A 17,576-nucleotide genomic window follows, 5' to 3' on the forward strand; every position below is an offset into this window, starting at 1 on the left:
CGAATTTTATCTCTATTAACTTTAGAGATTTTTACAACTTCAGAGAAATGTGATATCAAATCCTTTGTAATCCGCATCAAATTTAATACCCTTTCTTTGCGTCTAAAATAGACTGGCCCTGTGGTACCCCCTGGATAATGTTTAGCCCTTGGAGTATTTAAGCTTAAAATAGTATGTATAGTCTTTTTCGATCATGCGCAGTGTACAAATTCTGGTACCTGGTAGATCAGTGGGTTCACTGGGTTGCCTTAGCACCTCTGTGCCTTTTATTTATTTATTTGTCGTTAAACTATAGTAGAGCATTACATTGTATTGATTACATTTTAACACGTGTGATATTTTCTAAAATAAACATTAATGTGCATTATGTTCTAGGACCTAGGTCGTATTGAATTAAAATATTGTTTGAGCTGGGTTGGCGTCATTGTAAAGTCAGTTGCTCCGCAATTATTATAAGTTGACATCATTTGATTTAATGGGCCAAATTTAGCATAGTTGGTACGAACTTGACTTATATAGAATATAGCTCGGTTTCGTAATTGTCGGGAAGGTATATAAAAATTAAGTTTAGATAGAAGTCCAGATGAATCAACCCGATGTGTAACGATGTTATATATGAATGAAACCATTAATTGTTCTCGACGCTCTTCTGGTGTGTAGATGTCAATCAGCATGCAACGAGCTTTGTTGGATAGTAGAGGAAATCTTGCCCAACCTAACTTACGGAGTGCAAATAATAGGAATTGCTTTTGAACTGATTCTATACGTTCCTTGTGAGTGATTGAGAATGGGGACCAAACAATGCTACAATATTCAAGTATAGACTTTATGTAGGCAATATATAATGTTTTAATCGTGTAAGGATCGCAAAAATTATAGTTGAAGCGTTTTATAAATGCAAGCATGTTATTAGCTCTGCCTATTATCGTATTATAGTGATCGATGAAAGTCAACTTTTTATCTAAAATTACTCCTAGATCTCTAATTCTGATACATCTTTCTACTGTTTGGTCGCCTAGTTTAATTGTGATATCTGGTGTGGTTTGTTTCCTACTGAAAGCTATTAGTTTACATTTATTGACGTTTAGTTTCAAAAGGCTTTTGTTACACCAGACATGGAACGTTTGCACTTAATCTTGAAATACCACCTTGTCTACATCACTTTTTATTTCTAGGAAGAGCTTCATGTCATCGGCATAAATCAACACTTTTATGCGTTTTAAAATAAGAGATAAATCGTTTACAAATAAAATGAATAAGAGAGGACCTAGATGAGAACCTTGTGGAACTCCTGAGGTTACTAAGACATGGTTGGATATCCTCCCTTTAAATCGAACCATTTGCTGACGATCAGTCAGATACGACCTAAGCCATTTGAGTAGTTCAGGACCAGTTCCTATTTTTTGTAGTTTGAATAATAACATAGGTATATCAATGCGATCAAATGCTTTGGTGAAGTCAGTATAGAGAGCTTCTATGTAATTACCCTTATCCATAGCAGCCAGTGAGTAATTGACAAATTCGAGTAAATTTGTATTAGTCGAGCGACCCTTAAAAAATCCATGCTGCATATAAGTGATTCTATTTTTAACTTGATAAAACATTTTTTAATTGATTATCGCTTCAAAAAGTTTAGGAATGCAGGAGATAATTGCAATTCCTCGATAACTACACACATCTGATTTTTTTTCACTTTTGTAAATCGGTACCAAATAGGAGTCCTTCCATATTTCAGGAAAAATACCGGTCATAAGTGATTTATTGAAAAGCCAAAACAAGGATGTGGCTAGTTCTAACGATAGTTTTTTCATGAATATGGGAGGAATTCCATCAGGTCCGGGACCTTTAGAGATATCTAATTTATTGAGCGCTTGCATAATATCTTGGACACTAATGTGATGAATATTGATGTCACAAGCATGTTCAGGGAAGAAATTAAAATATTCACGGTCTCGATCCTCTTCGGAAAACGTAGTATAGGTTTCTTGGAAGTAATTTGCAAATAGTGTACAAATATCTTCCGAATTGTCAGCAGTCTTACCCTTGAAAAACATTTTTGAGGGAAAATTATTAGATTTCAGTTTTTGTTTTACGTAATTGAAGAAATTCTTCGGGCAAGATTTGATTTCACTCTCCGTTTTTGAATAGTACTCCTCGGAAGCGATTTCAATTGCCAGATTCAATTGATCACAAGTTTGTAAGTAAGTTTCTAAGTTGACGCTACTACTGTCTCTTTTATATTTTTTATGGGCCTTCTGTTTTCGATTTTTCAAATTTTTAATGTTATCATTATACCATATTGGATATTTATAGTTAAGTCGTCGTCTGATTCTCTTAAAAGGTACCTGATCATTAATAGTATCAAATAAAATCTTATAAACCATTTCCACAGAAGTTTCAACATTAGACTCCCTGAAAATGGTTTGCCAATCAATGTTACTTAATTTTAACTTTATGTTATCATAATTTGCCAAGTCAAGACCTCGTCATACTCATATTCATCGGGTCTATTATACTCATGAACAAATGTGGACAACTAAGTTGCAGTGTGAAATCTTTTATTTCGTCTTCTTGTGAATTTGTCAGTAAAAAATATAAGTAACAGTTTTGCTGATTTTTAACGTTATTAATTTGGTTGAGTCCTAAGTATGCAACTTGATCAAAGATATATTGGAGGGTTTCATTCTCTCCTACTGGTAGTAGGATGCTCTCATTTTCAGTCTGGGAAAAAGTCAATGTCACGTTTCAGAATCCGAACAAATTGGCTCAAATGGTACGTTCCCCTTGATATTTGGATTTATTTCACTTCGGAAGGAAGATTAGTTATGATTTCTTCAGCAATCTGGAAAAACTTTTCATATACTTCTTTACGAATGTTGTTTGGGGGAAAATACACTGAGTAGAAAATATGTGTTTCCTCTGCCAGACACGTTTTCACCCATACGTGCTCGAATTTTTTAATTTTTCTAGTGGTTATGATCTCAGCATTAAACTTTGTAGAAATAGTAATTAGTACTCCACCACCCGATCTCTTATCAGACATTTGTAAATTGCGATCATCTCTGAACACATTGTAATTATTACCGAAAACTTCTTTACTCCTAACACTTTCATCCCTGCTTGTTTATGTAGCTAAGATTATTGCATAAGAACTACTTAATATTTTATTACAAATTTCAGTCATTTTGAACGCACTTTTCATTATATTAAAGTTCTGCCCATAAACTATGACCTCCAATGATGATTTATTAAATTGTGCAGCATTTGGATGATAAGCATTATAATCTATAGAGTTGTCGTCATTTTCTTCTCCCAGGGGGTGTGTCAATTACGCCGAAAACTGCGAGAATTGAGCGCGCCGTACAAAGTAGCTGACGCACCTTTTGGAGTCATCGGGTTGCATCGTAGCGGCGATCGTCGTGAGTCATTCGCTGGATATGGATTCAATATCTCACCTCTTTGGAATTGAATGGTTGGCCTATTATTTGCTAACGGCCGGTCTTTAGCGGTCTTTAGCAGCAGCAAGAAGCACTCTGTCTGGTGGGAGGATGCTGTTGGGTTGTCTTTGTATTAGATGATCATTACTAGGATAACATGAGTCACGAATATTGCAATTCTCATTGTAATTACTATGATTTCTTAAATTGTTGCTGCTGTTGTTTACAGTGTTGTTCATTTTCAAATTCTTTAATAACTTTTTTGGTTTTTTTTTACTTCTAGCTTTTGCAGCTTGCTTCTGCTGATGTAGTCTTCTAGATTCTCGCGCATCGTAGTCACTCCAGTCCGATTTCCATACATTTTTAGCGCCAAGAAAGCGCCATCCAGAATTATCTACTTTGCATAATTCTTCCGCCAAACTGAGGCCTGAGGCATTGGACACTGGAATTTGCACAGGTTTCTTCGCTGCTACCAAATGTGCTGACACACTTGATTTCGTCAAGAATGTCAATGGCCAATGTCGAACTTACGTTCATGGTGCAGCTGGCCGCAGTATCAAGAGATAGCTGGTTGATATGGTTTAGCTCGTTATTCATATCACGTAACTCAGATGATAATTCGGAAGTCAGTTTTTTTAAGTCATTGAACACGTTTTCCTTCATTGCTGACATTGCTGTATCGAACAATGAGGTGACATGGTTTTCAATGGCAACAACACTGCCGGTCAAGCTGCTATTTTTGTTTATTGAAATCAATTCATTTTTTATAGTCGTAAGCAATATTTCTTGGGCGACTATAGCCTCATGAACTAAGCTTGGCTTCTCTTGTTGCATCGAAAGTTTATGCACAACTTCCGTGTTTGAATGGAGTTGACGTTCAAGAAGCTTTTGTTGTTCAACTAGTCTATCGAGGTCCATTTTTGCACCAACAAGCTCTTGACAGAACTCACAACACGGCAGTATATAAGAGTTTACGCCAATAACTCTTCTATCCCTTCTCCGGAGTGAACCCCGTTGAACAGACACTCCAACACAGGTGGCGTGAAATTTTCGTGGGCATCCAATACATGTCCACATAACCGAGTCGAAGGTGGTATCCAGAGCACAAATTTCGCAGGTCATAGTGAATAATAAACAAAAAGCAATATTGTTTGGATTAAAAAGCAAATTAAATGAACTCGCGCACCGCGGCTCTTGGAGCATATTAAAAACGCGTCCGAACTGGTTGACGACAATGATACTAACACACCTTACCTTACCTACTTGCACACCTTCGTCTTCGCACCTTTATGCGATGGCACCTCTGTGACTCGTCACTTCTATGCGTTCTGTGTCTCTACACCTCTGTGCGTATGAACGAGATGGCCTTCGTTGCTAGCTTTCCAATCGGGAAACGCCCCGAATATTACCATGACGATTAGCACCAGCAGTTTTAACTACCTGCAGCTTAGAGTAGCAGCCGTTAACTCATGAGCCAACACAACCTCTTCGCTTGAATCACTGAATGATGAAATTCTTTTGCAACTGTCTCACTTGTATTCCCACCCACCAAAATTGTCTTGGGCGGCCACTGTTCGAATCGATGTCATTTTAATTCAACTCTAAAAACATGTTCTCTTATGCTGAACATCGCGTTTGGCTCAGTAACCAGTTGTGTTTAGCTACGAAATTCAATCGTGTACTGTATACATCACGCCACGATTCGAGTTTTGTTTTCGTACATCAACCCTCGTACTCGTTTTGAGTAGCAGCAAAAACAAAACCGAATATCTTGGTTGTGTTGGCATCTCTGTAGTGTAAGCATACACTCACCTGCGTAGTTCAATACGGTGATGCAAAACTCAGTACTTACTTTTTAAAATTCGGAATGAGAGTTAGGTATTATGAAATCAAAACTGAGAACCATCAATACCATCACAGTTTGGTGTCAGTGATGCTCTGTATAGATGAGTGTGTTTGTTCACATCAGCGATGAGTTTCAACTTCACCATCATTTTACGGATTGCATCGTAAATCATGAGGTGAGCTGATGAATAGAAGAAAATGAGCCTCATGAGCGCGTTTTTACCACCATTGGCCAGGTGCATTTATCTTAGGTTACTTCGCCCTAGTAGGAAGTTACATTAGTTATACACCAATAGAAGTAAGATTTGGGCAACACACGCATCAAAGCAAACCGTGTGAGGCATTTTTTTTTCTTTCACCCGAATAAAAAGTACATAACTATTTCTCGTGTTTTTGTGATAACGACCAATAAGCCTCCTATCAACTCACTTTGAAGAGAAATTCCGAAAGAGTCGGTACTCACTCAGAGTAGGTCATAATAGTAAACTGGTGTTAAAATTAATACTCTATTTTTCATAGCTCGCCTGCAATTTCTTGCAAAAGTGGTTGTTAAAAGGCTCCTTGGCCGTTATCACATAAAACGCGTGATTTTATCTGCAGTATCGATAGGCTGTGTGAATATCGCTATATTGTAATTTTGTTTTTTTTTTCGAATTTACGGGCAATTGTCTGGAAGCTTGTTTTTTTTTGGACGGACAAACTAGAACGTTAAACCGTTTCGCCTATAACTCGTCAGTTTATGTTCGATTCCGTTGTTCGGTAATTTTTTTGACGAAAACGCTAGTTTTCATCACAGAATTCTGTAAAAAGATATACATATATAAATTTTTAGTAAGTGTCGTTTTATTAACCAAACGAAAAGATATCTTGAAGGGTTCGTCGAATTAGGTACAAGTGCACAAGTTAACATTAGAACTACTCAAAACGTTTTGGTTAATTAAAGGAAGAAAATAATTTTATATCACTATGTACACTTGCTGCCAATACATTTCGTTTGAGAGTTATTTCTGGTGGACTTGACGGGTTGTGCAATGCTCATAATTCCGGTCAACCGGGAAGTGAAGTTACATCTTTTCTAGACATTTTTTCATATTTTTTCGTGAATATACACTGCACCGTAGTAACGACCGGTTCGAATTTTCTTCACTCGTTTCTAAGAAAAATATCCAAATCCGAAAACCCTTATCGTAAGTTTAAAATGAATGTTATTTTATGATAGCTTGAGCTTGAGCGGCCACCCCTAGTTGCTACTCCGTTACTGATCGGGATCAGCTGATATTGCACAGAGAAATTATGGAAGATCAGACCTGGGAATGGCAGGTCAACCTTCAATGTGCAACTTCTGGTAACCATGAAGTTTATTGATCAGTACCTGCGCCGGACAGGTTCGGTTGTAGGTCCGTTTAGGGATAGGAAGGTATGTTAGTTCAACGCTTGTTATTACTAGAGGCCGTATATACTACTGCGCACTCCAGAACCGTCACGGGAGAAGGATATTTGTTAGTAAAAATTTCAGTAACTGTAGTACTCGCGCGCGACTCAGTATGTTTCGGTTTTAAGATGGATCAATAAGTCCCGAGACTAAAGCGGAGATGGCGCTCGTAGTAAACCAGTAACCACGTCTTTCTAGAGTACTAACCTTTGCTTGAAACGGGTCAAAATTTTAAGTCGATCCGACCAGAAACAGCTGAGTTATCGAGGTTGGAGTAAAGTCGTTTTGTAGTTTTGTTTAAAAAATGGAAAAAACCGAGTTTCGTATTTTGATAATTCATTGTTGTTTAATGGGTAAAAACACCATACAAGCGAAACAATGGATTGAAAAATGTTATCCGGACTCTTGTCGATCAAAAGCAACGATTTGTCGGTGGTTCGCCGAGTTTAAACGTGGTCGTACCGACACAAATGACGCGGAACGCTCGGGTAGACCTGTGGAAGCCGTTACACAGGAAAATGTGAGTGAAGTGACAAAAGTTATAATGAAAGATCGTAAAGTGAAGCTCCGTGAGATTGCTGAGATGACACAGATATCATATGGAAGTGTATTTACTATCCTTCATGAAAAATTTAGCATGAAAAAGGTTTTTTCCAAGTGGGTGCCGCGATTGCTTTCGATGGAACAAAATGCACCCTGCCACAAGTCGATGAAAACAATCGCGAAATAGAACGAATTGGGCTTTGATCTGCTTCCCCACCCCCCATACTCGCCAGATTTAGCACCCAGTGACTACTGGCTCTTTTCTGATCTTAAAAAAATGCTCCAGGGAAAAAGATTTGGCTCAAATGAGGAGGTCATCGCTGAAGCTGAAGCTTATTTTGAAGCGAAAGTTAATTTTTTTTATAAACATGGTATTGAAAAATTGGAAAAACGTTGGAACCATTGTATCACCCTAAAAGGTGATTATGTTGATGAATAAAAAAAAATTTTGCAAAAAAATGCTGTCTCGGGACTTGTTGATCCATGTGTTGAAATACTATCGCGTAACGAACAAAAACTTCCTTATTTTTTCTAAATGGCATATCCTACTACAAAAGAAACGAGTGAATAGGATCCAGACAAAATAGTCGAGTCACTGTAGTGACATATTCTAAAAATTATATTAAAGCATTTTAAATCAGCAAACAAAGGTCCAAAATTTCACGCGTGTCTGTTTATTTTAATTATTTATTAAGTTTATTATTTTTTACTACTTATTCAATATACCGATGTATGTTACCTCTTTCATTAACCTTGTAATATTAAAGGATTATTATGGATGCGCAATAGGTAATTTTTATCATTCAATTAAAAAAAACTTTTAGAAAAACTAAAAACCCCTGCAATTGTCGCCTTTTACGACATGGAAGCAGAAACCCAGTGGATCTATTTTTGGCTTATTTTTTTCCGGCGGATTCCACACGCATCTAGGCTGGTTCTGCCCGAAGAAAGCTAATAGGTACTATCAATCTCCTAGTATACCCTGTTATGACCCACTAGGGCGCCGAACCCATTCTGAACTATTGTGAGAGAGATTGTGCGAGAGAGAAGTGAATTAGTCTGAGAGGTCAGACTCCGAATAAACAGCTGGCTGTGTCAGTTCTTACTATACTGTTAACGAGTGTACTTCTGACTTTCTAATCCGAATCCTAGTTCAAACGTTAAAACTGGCGACGAGATAAATCGAAAGTATTTTACGTGGCGCGTGTGATAAAAAAGTAACAGTTTTTTATAACTGTAACATTAAAACAAAATATATTCCGCGAAGGTGGAACATAATATAGCGTGTCAATGTATAGCGCTCTGAATTGGTTGCCGTAAGTACCAGGGAGGAAAAAGTTCCTCAATGGTCTTCTTGAGGAACTAATAGCATTGCTGAAAGTTAAGGCTTTGTGCAAAAAAAAAATCCTTCGCCATTGTGGTGTAGTGTAGTGTTGAAGTGTAAAGAAAACTGATCTTTGTGTTTCAAACAATTAATTTTGAGTACAATATTACCTCCATTAATTCTTTTTCTTCTTTTAGTACCGCTGTATATTTTGAGTACCCATCGCTTGGGTAGCGAAGAGCGTGATAACAAGTCACTCACAGTAACACGATTTGGAGTGTGAGATCTTTATCAGTTCTGTGTGCGAATTGGAGAGCAGTAACCTGTGAGCGGAATTTTGGAAGGGTGAGATTGAAGACCGGCAGTGTGGTAAGCGAACACAATTTTTGTTGTCTTTTGGATATTGCATCGCCGTCATCGGCAAGTGCATTCATTGATATATTCGTTCTTTTTTTTTTGTTTGTTTACCCTTCTTTCGTCCAGTGATTTTCTTAGAATACTATAGCTATGGATTCGAATGTGGTAGCTTCTATTGATCCATATGTATATGGCACGTCATTTGGTAATTGGGTAGAAAGATTGGAATTTTATATTCAAGTTAGTATAGTGTCGGTTGAAGACAAGAAAGCTGAATTGATCTATCTCAGTGGGCAACAAGTTTTTGATGAATTGAAACTGCTCAACCCTGATCTTCAAACATTGACTTATGACGACATAGTAAAAAAACTCAAAGAAAGATATGATAAAACAGTCAGATTCCATTCAAAGATTTAAATTTTATAGTAGAATTCAGCATCCTAATGAAAATATAGAAGATTTTGTCCTAGCATTGAAACTTTTAGCACAAGAATGTCGCTTTGGCGATTTCAAGGAACTAGCTATTCGTGATAGATACATCATGGGAGTTTCCAATAAGGAACTGCAAAAGAAGTTACTCACTGAAGATAATTTAACAATGGCTTCAGCAGAAAAATGTATGTACACTTGGAAGAGGGCAACAAATAGGTCAAGATTGTTGAATAAGTTAGGACATTCTGGACAAATTGCATCCATCCGCGGTTCAGTCAAGACTAAGTTAGGTTCTAGACCTTCCGAGAGAGATCGTTATGGGCAAAAAAAGTCTTATAGTAGTAACAGTGATCGCAGTCGTAGTTGCAGTAGAAGTAGGAATTACAGTGACGGTAAAGTTTTTAGCTTTCGTCCTGGTGCTTGGCGGTATAAGGAGAGAAGCTTCAAATCAGACATTGTGTGTGATTATTGTGGAAAGCAAGGTCACGTAAGGAAAAGGTGTTTTAAACTAAAAAATCTAAAGAGGGATGCGGTCAACCTTGTGGAGGAGTCCAAACCGGGACCAAGCGGACAGTGACTCAGGTGACTATGACTGTATGCTAGTAGCATCTTTAAACAAAATAAGTCAGCCTATCTATATTCAGGTATCTATTGAAAATAAACCTATAAAGATGGAGATAGATTGCGGTTCAGCCGTTTCCGTGATGAGTTCCAATATGTATAAAAATCTTTTTAATATGCCATTGATAGGCTGCCATAGAAATTTAGTTGTGATTAATGGATCAAAATTAGTAATTGAAGGCAAGATTAGAGTACATGTTATGCTTGGGGGAATGGCGAAAGATCTGCAATTGATCATTTTAAATTCGGACAAGGAGTTTATTCCTATTTTTGGCAAAGAATGGTTAGATGTCTTTTACCCTCGATGGAGAGATTTCTTTTTGACTTGTTCTAGCATAAACACTGTTTTGACGTCACAAGATACGGAAGCCATGGTTTCAGAAATTAGAACAAAGTTTGCTGAAGTGTTTAAAAAGAACTTTTCTACTCCAATAGCTGGATATGAAGCTGAGTTGGTGCTAAAAGAGCTCCTATTTTTAAACGGGCATATAGATTAAAATACAAGGTGATGGAACATTTAGAAAAATTAGAGAGGGAGAATGTTATAACTCCAATCAAAACAAGCGAATGGGCATCTCCAGTAGTTGTGGTGGTTAAGAAAAATAAAGAAATACGACTTGTCATTGATTGTAAGGTTTCAATAAACAAACTGATCATACCAAACACATATCCCTTACCTGTAGCACAGGATTTGTTTGCGAGTTTAGCAGGTAGTAAAGTTTTTTGCTCTCTAGAACTGGAAGGAGCCTATACGCAATTATCGTTATCTGAGAATTCGAGAAAATTTGTTGTTATTAACACAGTTAAAGGACTGCATACTTCCAATAGGCTTTCTCAGGGGGCTTCTTCTAGCGCTGCAATTTTTCAACGGATAATGGAACAAGTTTTGGCAGGGTTAGACTGTGTTTTTGGTTACCTAGATGATGTTCTAGTCGCGGGAAAAGATATTGAAGATTGCAAGAAAAAACTGACCAAGGTTCTAGAACGATTGGTAAAGGCCAATATTAAAGCCAATTGGAGCAAATGCAAATTCTTTGTTTCTAATTTACCATATTTAGGACACATTATTACAGAAAATAGTCTTCTCCCATGCCCAGAAATAATTGCAACAGTACGTGATTCAAAAGCTCCCAAAAATGTTGCTGAAATCCTTTTTGGGTCTAATAAACTACTACAGTAGGTTCATACCTCGGTTGTCTTCCAAGCTCCACAACTTATATAATTTGTTGAAGAACAATGTAAAGTTTGTTTGGGATGCTAAATGTAAGGAAATTTTTGAAGGGAGTAAAGCAGCTTTATTGAAAGCTGATTTACTGGAATTTTACGACTCACGGTTTCTGACGTTTCAAGCTATGGCATAGGCGGAGCGATAGCTCATGTGATTGACGAAGTCGAGAATCCGATTTCGTTTACATCATTTTCACTCAATTCAGCTCAAAGATCATATCCCATTTTACACTTGGAGGCTTGGCTTTGGTTAGCACAATCAAAAAGTTTCATAAATATTTGTATGGACAAAAATTTACGATATACACAGGCCATAAGCCTCTAGTGGGAATTTTTGAGATGGCTGGAAAACACGCAATTTTCGTTACAAGGTTGCAAAGGTTCATTCTCGAGGTTTCAATATACGATTTTGACATACAGTACAGGCCTTCAGTCAAGATGGGGAACGCAGACTTATGTTCGCGTTTTCCTTTGAATCAAGAAGTCCCAAAAAGGCTTGACCAGGAAACAATAAACAGCATTAACTTTAGCCAGGAATTCCCAAATGACAGTGTGATGGTAGCTAAGGAAACCACAAAGGATGATTTCTTACAGCAAATTATCTCGTTTTTGTACAATGGGTGGCCCAAAATGCTTGTGAAGCAATTTGCAAACGTTTATTCGAATCAAAGTGATTTGGAATACGTAGGCGGTTGCTTACTCTATCAAGATCGGGTTATAATTCCTAAATCGATGCAAAAAAGAGCTACTGAAACTGCTACACGCTAATCACACAGGTATAGTGAAAATGAAAGAAATGGCGCGGCGTTCAGTATACTGCTACGGTATTAACGCAGATATTGAATGGTTTGCTAGTTCTTGTGAAACTTGCAATAGAATGGCTATAATTACAAAACCTAAGTTCTCTTCATCATGGATCCCTACGACAAAACCATTTAGTAGGATACACGCAGATTTTTTCTACTTTGATCGTAAGTCTTTTTTGCTGATAGTAGATAGCTACTCTAAATGGATAGAAGTTATCTGGATGAAGCAAGGTACGAAGGTTTTGAAAAAAATTTGTTGAGTTTTTTGCTAGGTTCGGGTTACCAGATGTAGTTGTCACAGATGGAGGCCCACCTTTCAATTCATTTGCGTTTGTGGAGTTGCTGGAAAAACTTGTTGTTACCAAACAATTTTCGGCTATAGAAGGTACCATCCAAAAACCATTCCGTGTGACCGCGAGAAATAACCGGAGTACGCGGTGGTCAAGCATCGAGGCGTCGAAGATTCCTACCCCGTGTCGACGTTCCGTTTGACGATCTGGACGAAGTCACGCTTTACGTTTCATCCTATGTTTCTGGACCCACGAGACTGGTTCCGGAGAAAGTCGTCATCGGCCATTGAAGTACCACGTGAAGGACGTTACCAGTACCAGTTGTTAATCCTGGACATCTGACACCGAGACGACGGGCATTCGACCAGGCTAAGTGTTGCTGCTACCCCCGCCAGAAACCGGCGGTCCTATATAATTGAACCACGAGGTATGTTATTTTATCTCTCCTTCTCTCGATCAACCCATCACGAAGACCAACGTTCAACGATCGGCGCCGCAACAGTGCAAATATGGCAATTCAATAAAATTGTAAAATTTATTTAGTTTATTTTAGCCTTTGATTTGGATGGTCTACCATTGTTCAGCGCGTGATCTCTTAAAGACAAAACCCCGGGTGAGTATGGTGTTCTGAGTCCTCTCGAGTATGTGGCCGACCCTGAGACAAAATAAGAGGTGAGCTAGCCATGCGGTGTGTTCAACACATTTTTTTCAAGGTAATGAAAAGTCTGCCTTACAATTCTTCTAGCAATGGACAAGCCGAAAGGTCGGTAAGAACGGTGAAAGAAGTTCTTAAGAAATTTCTCCTAGATTCTGAAGTAAAAAAAAATAGATTTAGATAATCAAATAAATTTATTTTTGCTGACGTATCGAAATACTTGCTTGACAGATGATGGACGCTTCCCATCAGAAAGAATATTTTCATTCAAGCCAAAAACTATTTTAGACTTAGTTAATCCAAAGAGACACTACAAAAAATCACTCAGACAAACAACCCCATCTGATGGCACCTCTCAAAGACCTGACAGTCATGTGAACGATCATGATAATTTAAGCGATCTGAGAACTGGGGACGTACTTTGGTACAAAAGCCACAATCCTCACGATGCGTTGCGATGGATCAAAGGACATTTTCTAATGAAAATTTCGCAAAATATTTTTCAGATCATCCTTGGCGACATAAAGGTGATGGCCCACAGAAACCAAATAAGGCCGGATAAGTCGCACAGAAGGAAGAAGAGATCCATCATAGTCCGACAACCCGAAAAAGTTGATGAGCATAAAAAGAAGCGTAAACGTGCGCGACCAGAGAGCGACAGTGATGGACAGTGGCGTGGATTTCCCGAAACAGAACGAAGCAAAACAATATGGCATGAAACATCAAGGAATTCAACAGGAACAAACCCGACAGAATTCGGAAGATGGTTCGATGTGTTCGAGAGTTGATTATGAATTAAACTGTCCTGAACAAATGTTGAGGCGTTCGAATCGATTAAAAAATAAGGTTAAGAAGTGGAAATTATGAAATTTTTATATATTAAGTTATAATGATAATTAAGACTGCTAGTATTGGTTGTGTTATATAAATAATTATTTAAAAGATTAGGGGTTAGGACTGTTATGACCCACTAGGGCGCAGAACCCATTCTGAACTATTGTGAGAGAGATTGTGCGAGAGAGAAGTGAATGAGAGGTCAGACTCCGAATGAACAGCTGGCTGTGTCAGTTCTTACTATACTGTTAACGAGTGTACTTCTGACTTCCTAATCCGAATCCTAGTTCAAACGTTAAATACCCCAGCCCCCTGTTGTTTTATGATATCCGAAAATATATTCAAATTCAGAATTTTAACCAAAAGTAAACAAACACAAAAAAAATTACCGAACCATTCGTTAGATCCATTTGGTTTACAGTTTACGGTAGTTGTTTGACAATTCAGCAAAAAACCGAACTGATTACTGGTCGTTCAGCTGTTGAAAGTTCGGTAAAAATTACCGAATTCTGCGAAATTTTGTCTGGGTTTACCGGTCGGGCAACTGAATAGCGCCCATTTATGGATTTAGGATATACAATTTCAATTCCTCACCAGACGAAAAAGTCTATATTGACCAACTGCACACCGGCGTTGGCCAGTAATTATGCATTGATCTATTCACCATGTGTAAGTGCGATGCTGTTATCCACGTTATCCAAATACATCATTACTTAGTCATCATTTGAAATGACATTTTTAATGCTCGTGTAAGGGCCGCCTTTGTCATTTTACTAAAGTAATGACATTTAAAATTTGTATGGAGAATTCATCATTACTTTCCCTACACGTTCATTAAAAATTACATTACTTTTTAGAAATGACCCTTTAATGATCGTGGAAGGGCCGCTTTAGGAAACAGAGGTGCAGTATTGGCTACAACTAATATTTTTCGAGTCCATATTTATACAGGAAGAAATGAGTGCGATAAAATACAAGCGAAATTTACATCATTCCCGACATTTTAATCAAATATATGCTAATATGAACTAAATTGTAAATACAACATAAACGAAACAAAAAAATGATTGTTCCAGAATAAGTTGATTTAAACAAACGATGGTATATTCGAACTTCACTATCACAATTCTAAAGAGATATATAAGTATGAACACGACTTTTTGCTATTTTCTTCTATGTGCATACTACCAAAGTAGAAGATATGTTAACATGAGTATTCTATAAAACCTAATTTGGGTTTCTTTGTTTATACACAATCAAAACTAATTCCTGTAACAATTTAACACTGATCATATTTCCGTAATTGGACAACTTGTGAACCTTACCTATTGCGGTGCTCGATTTTTGTTCGTATACAAATTGAGTCGCAGTACTCTGAAGAAAATTTACAATATCCACTTGAGACAAAGAATTTGACTCATACTTTTCTCTCCAATTTTGCAAAGTATTTTGAGAAAATTCTAGCTCTTGCATCCTGAACATTGTTCTTTAAAAACACAATAAAATATTTTAATCGGCCGAATTTTATTATAATTCTGTTTTCAAGGTCGAAACATCAACAAAGAGAAAAAATAAATATCTCAATCTAAAAACACGAATCTGTCGGAGACTAAATAAATCTCAACATATAACTACTTCGATTGATATAACACAGATTTTCTGAAATATTCAATGAAATGTTTTACTTCTGATTCTATACGAAACTTCACAAAAATAATTTTAGGACTGCACTCTTATTTACAGTTACCCAGTTTCTCAGAATGCGACTTTACCCATAATTGAGTATCCTCATCACAAAACGACACGCACACTCAAATTAAAATTCACGTTCGATTCACTTGAAGAATCACGTAAACTGGTTTCAAATGTCATATTGAATGTTTTACGTGACGAACATGAATGTTATACGAACATCCTCTAAAATGAATAGAGTCATCACATAAGGTTTACGTGAATTGACCAAACGTCAAACAATCTACGTGAATTTCCAGTGTGAAAAACTCGATTTTGAAAATGGCGAACAGTGGCCCTCAAAGTGTGAGTAATGTAAATATTTGCGAGAAATGTTATTTAATTGCAATTTTTTACTACATCGATCGCTTCATTCCAGTATGAAAGTTTCCATATGTTCGACTGAACCGAGTGCCTGCGTGAGTCCGGAAATGTGCCCGCTCCTGCCGAATGCTTCAAACAGGCCGTTGGACTACCGAAAAACGAGTTCAAAATCGATATGAAGCTGGAGACACTGGATCCATATAATGGGACCTCAACCTGCACCGGTAGTGTTGTGGGAGTTCTCGGATCTCGATTTCGGCTTTGGTTGGATGGTAGTGACAACATAACGATTTCTGGAGGTTTGTCGATTCGAGATCCGACGAAGTTATTAGTTGCTTTTTATTTTTATTTAAAATTCTATGCTTATTTTCTAGAATAAATGTTTTATTTTTCATGGCATTTTTCAATTTTTAGATTTATATAAAAATCTGAAATCTCCCTTTTGACTTCAACCATTACATACAATAGTGATTCTTTGGTATCTAAATTTGATATGAACTGATAGATAAATGTGACATGAGCAGTACATTACATTTTACTTATGAAACACGTAACTTTTACTGGATTATGCATTAAACAGCTTTTAAATGCCAGTCTATTAAAACCTAGGTGAAAAGTAGGGTGGAAAATATTCACATAACTTTTCACGTAACTATAACATGATTATTATTTTGAGTGCAGCAAAATAGAACACAGTAGGGCATGTCAGGAGTGTTCTAGTTCTAGATGCATAATTAATGTCAGTTCTAAAATTTAATTCCAGAAATGTGATGTGATGTGATGTGAAGTGAAGCCACCATCAGTTCAAGGACTTGCCAATGGATGCGGGTAGACTTACAGTAGCCCCGATATGACTCATCCATTCACCTTCTTACTATAGCTGTTACCGAAAAGCGAACAAAAAGGGTTGGGCGGATACGTAAGTAGAGTCACTTACTCGTCTTCCGCGGGAATAAAAGATGCTCTTCCAACCATAATATCCAGTGCATGAATGAAGCAAATCGCTATACATGCTTGAACCCGCCTGATGGTTTGTTTGAGAAGGGCGCGTCAGACTCATTTCAAACCTTTGGAAGGAAACAAGTTTCCTTCAAGTGACTTGGGCTGGCTATCCACAATCCCTCGTCCAGTCATCAATTCGTCCGATGCCCTGATGCTCCCTCCCCTTTACGCCCCCGTGCAAAATGTTTTATATTGATAAATACAATGAAACATAATGTAATGAAATTAATATAACATAAAATGATATAATAGATTACAAAATAATATAATACAATGTCATACAATATAATATAATATATTATAAAACATGATATAAAATAACAGTTAATGTAGAGTCAGTTATGCTCTTCTATCTTACAATACTGCAGGAAGTAGAATATTTCTCTTCTAATAACTATAATAATATCCACATCTATAAAAATAATATGTTATTATTATTGATGACAAATTAATAATAATAACAATCAATATAATAATGAAAATAACAATAAAAAACAATATAATATGGTACAATGAATTTTATAATAAATAATAGAATAAATAAAATGATATGTTGCGATATGCTATGATATTATATTACTTGAATTTATATGTCATTTCTCATCCTCTCATTCTGCCATCAACTCATTCCATCGACCATTTGTCACCACAGACACACGTGTAGGCATGAAACAGGAACCAGTGAGGACCAAGCTCACCTTGTGACGACCTTGATA

At 37.0% G+C, this 17,576-nt stretch overlaps 1 protein-coding gene across 4 annotated transcripts in view; it reads right to left on the reverse strand.

The window, feature by feature from the left end:
* The window catches only part of LOC131440671 (E3 ubiquitin-protein ligase UBR1-like), a 33,786-nt gene extending 18,259 nt beyond the window's left edge, over positions 1-15,527 (reverse strand). For 2 of the 4 annotated variants that reach the window (XM_058612151.1, XM_058612155.1), the window contains exon 1: positions 15,129-15,482. In XM_058612151.1, coding sequence (XP_058468134.1) covers positions 15,129-15,285 — 157 coding nt within the window. In that variant the 5' untranslated portion in view covers positions 15,286-15,482. Of the gene's footprint in view, positions 1-15,128 lie in introns of all 4 variants that reach the window. The other 2 variants (XM_058612154.1, XM_058612153.1) reach the window with 2 other exon arrangements.
* Between the last annotated feature and the right edge of the window lie 2,049 nt (positions 15,528-17,576).

Source organism: Malaya genurostris, chromosome 1, assembly GCF_030247185.1.
Source record: "Malaya genurostris strain Urasoe2022 chromosome 1, Malgen_1.1, whole genome shotgun sequence".
Lineage (NCBI taxonomy): Eukaryota > Metazoa > Arthropoda > Insecta > Diptera > Culicidae > Malaya > Malaya genurostris.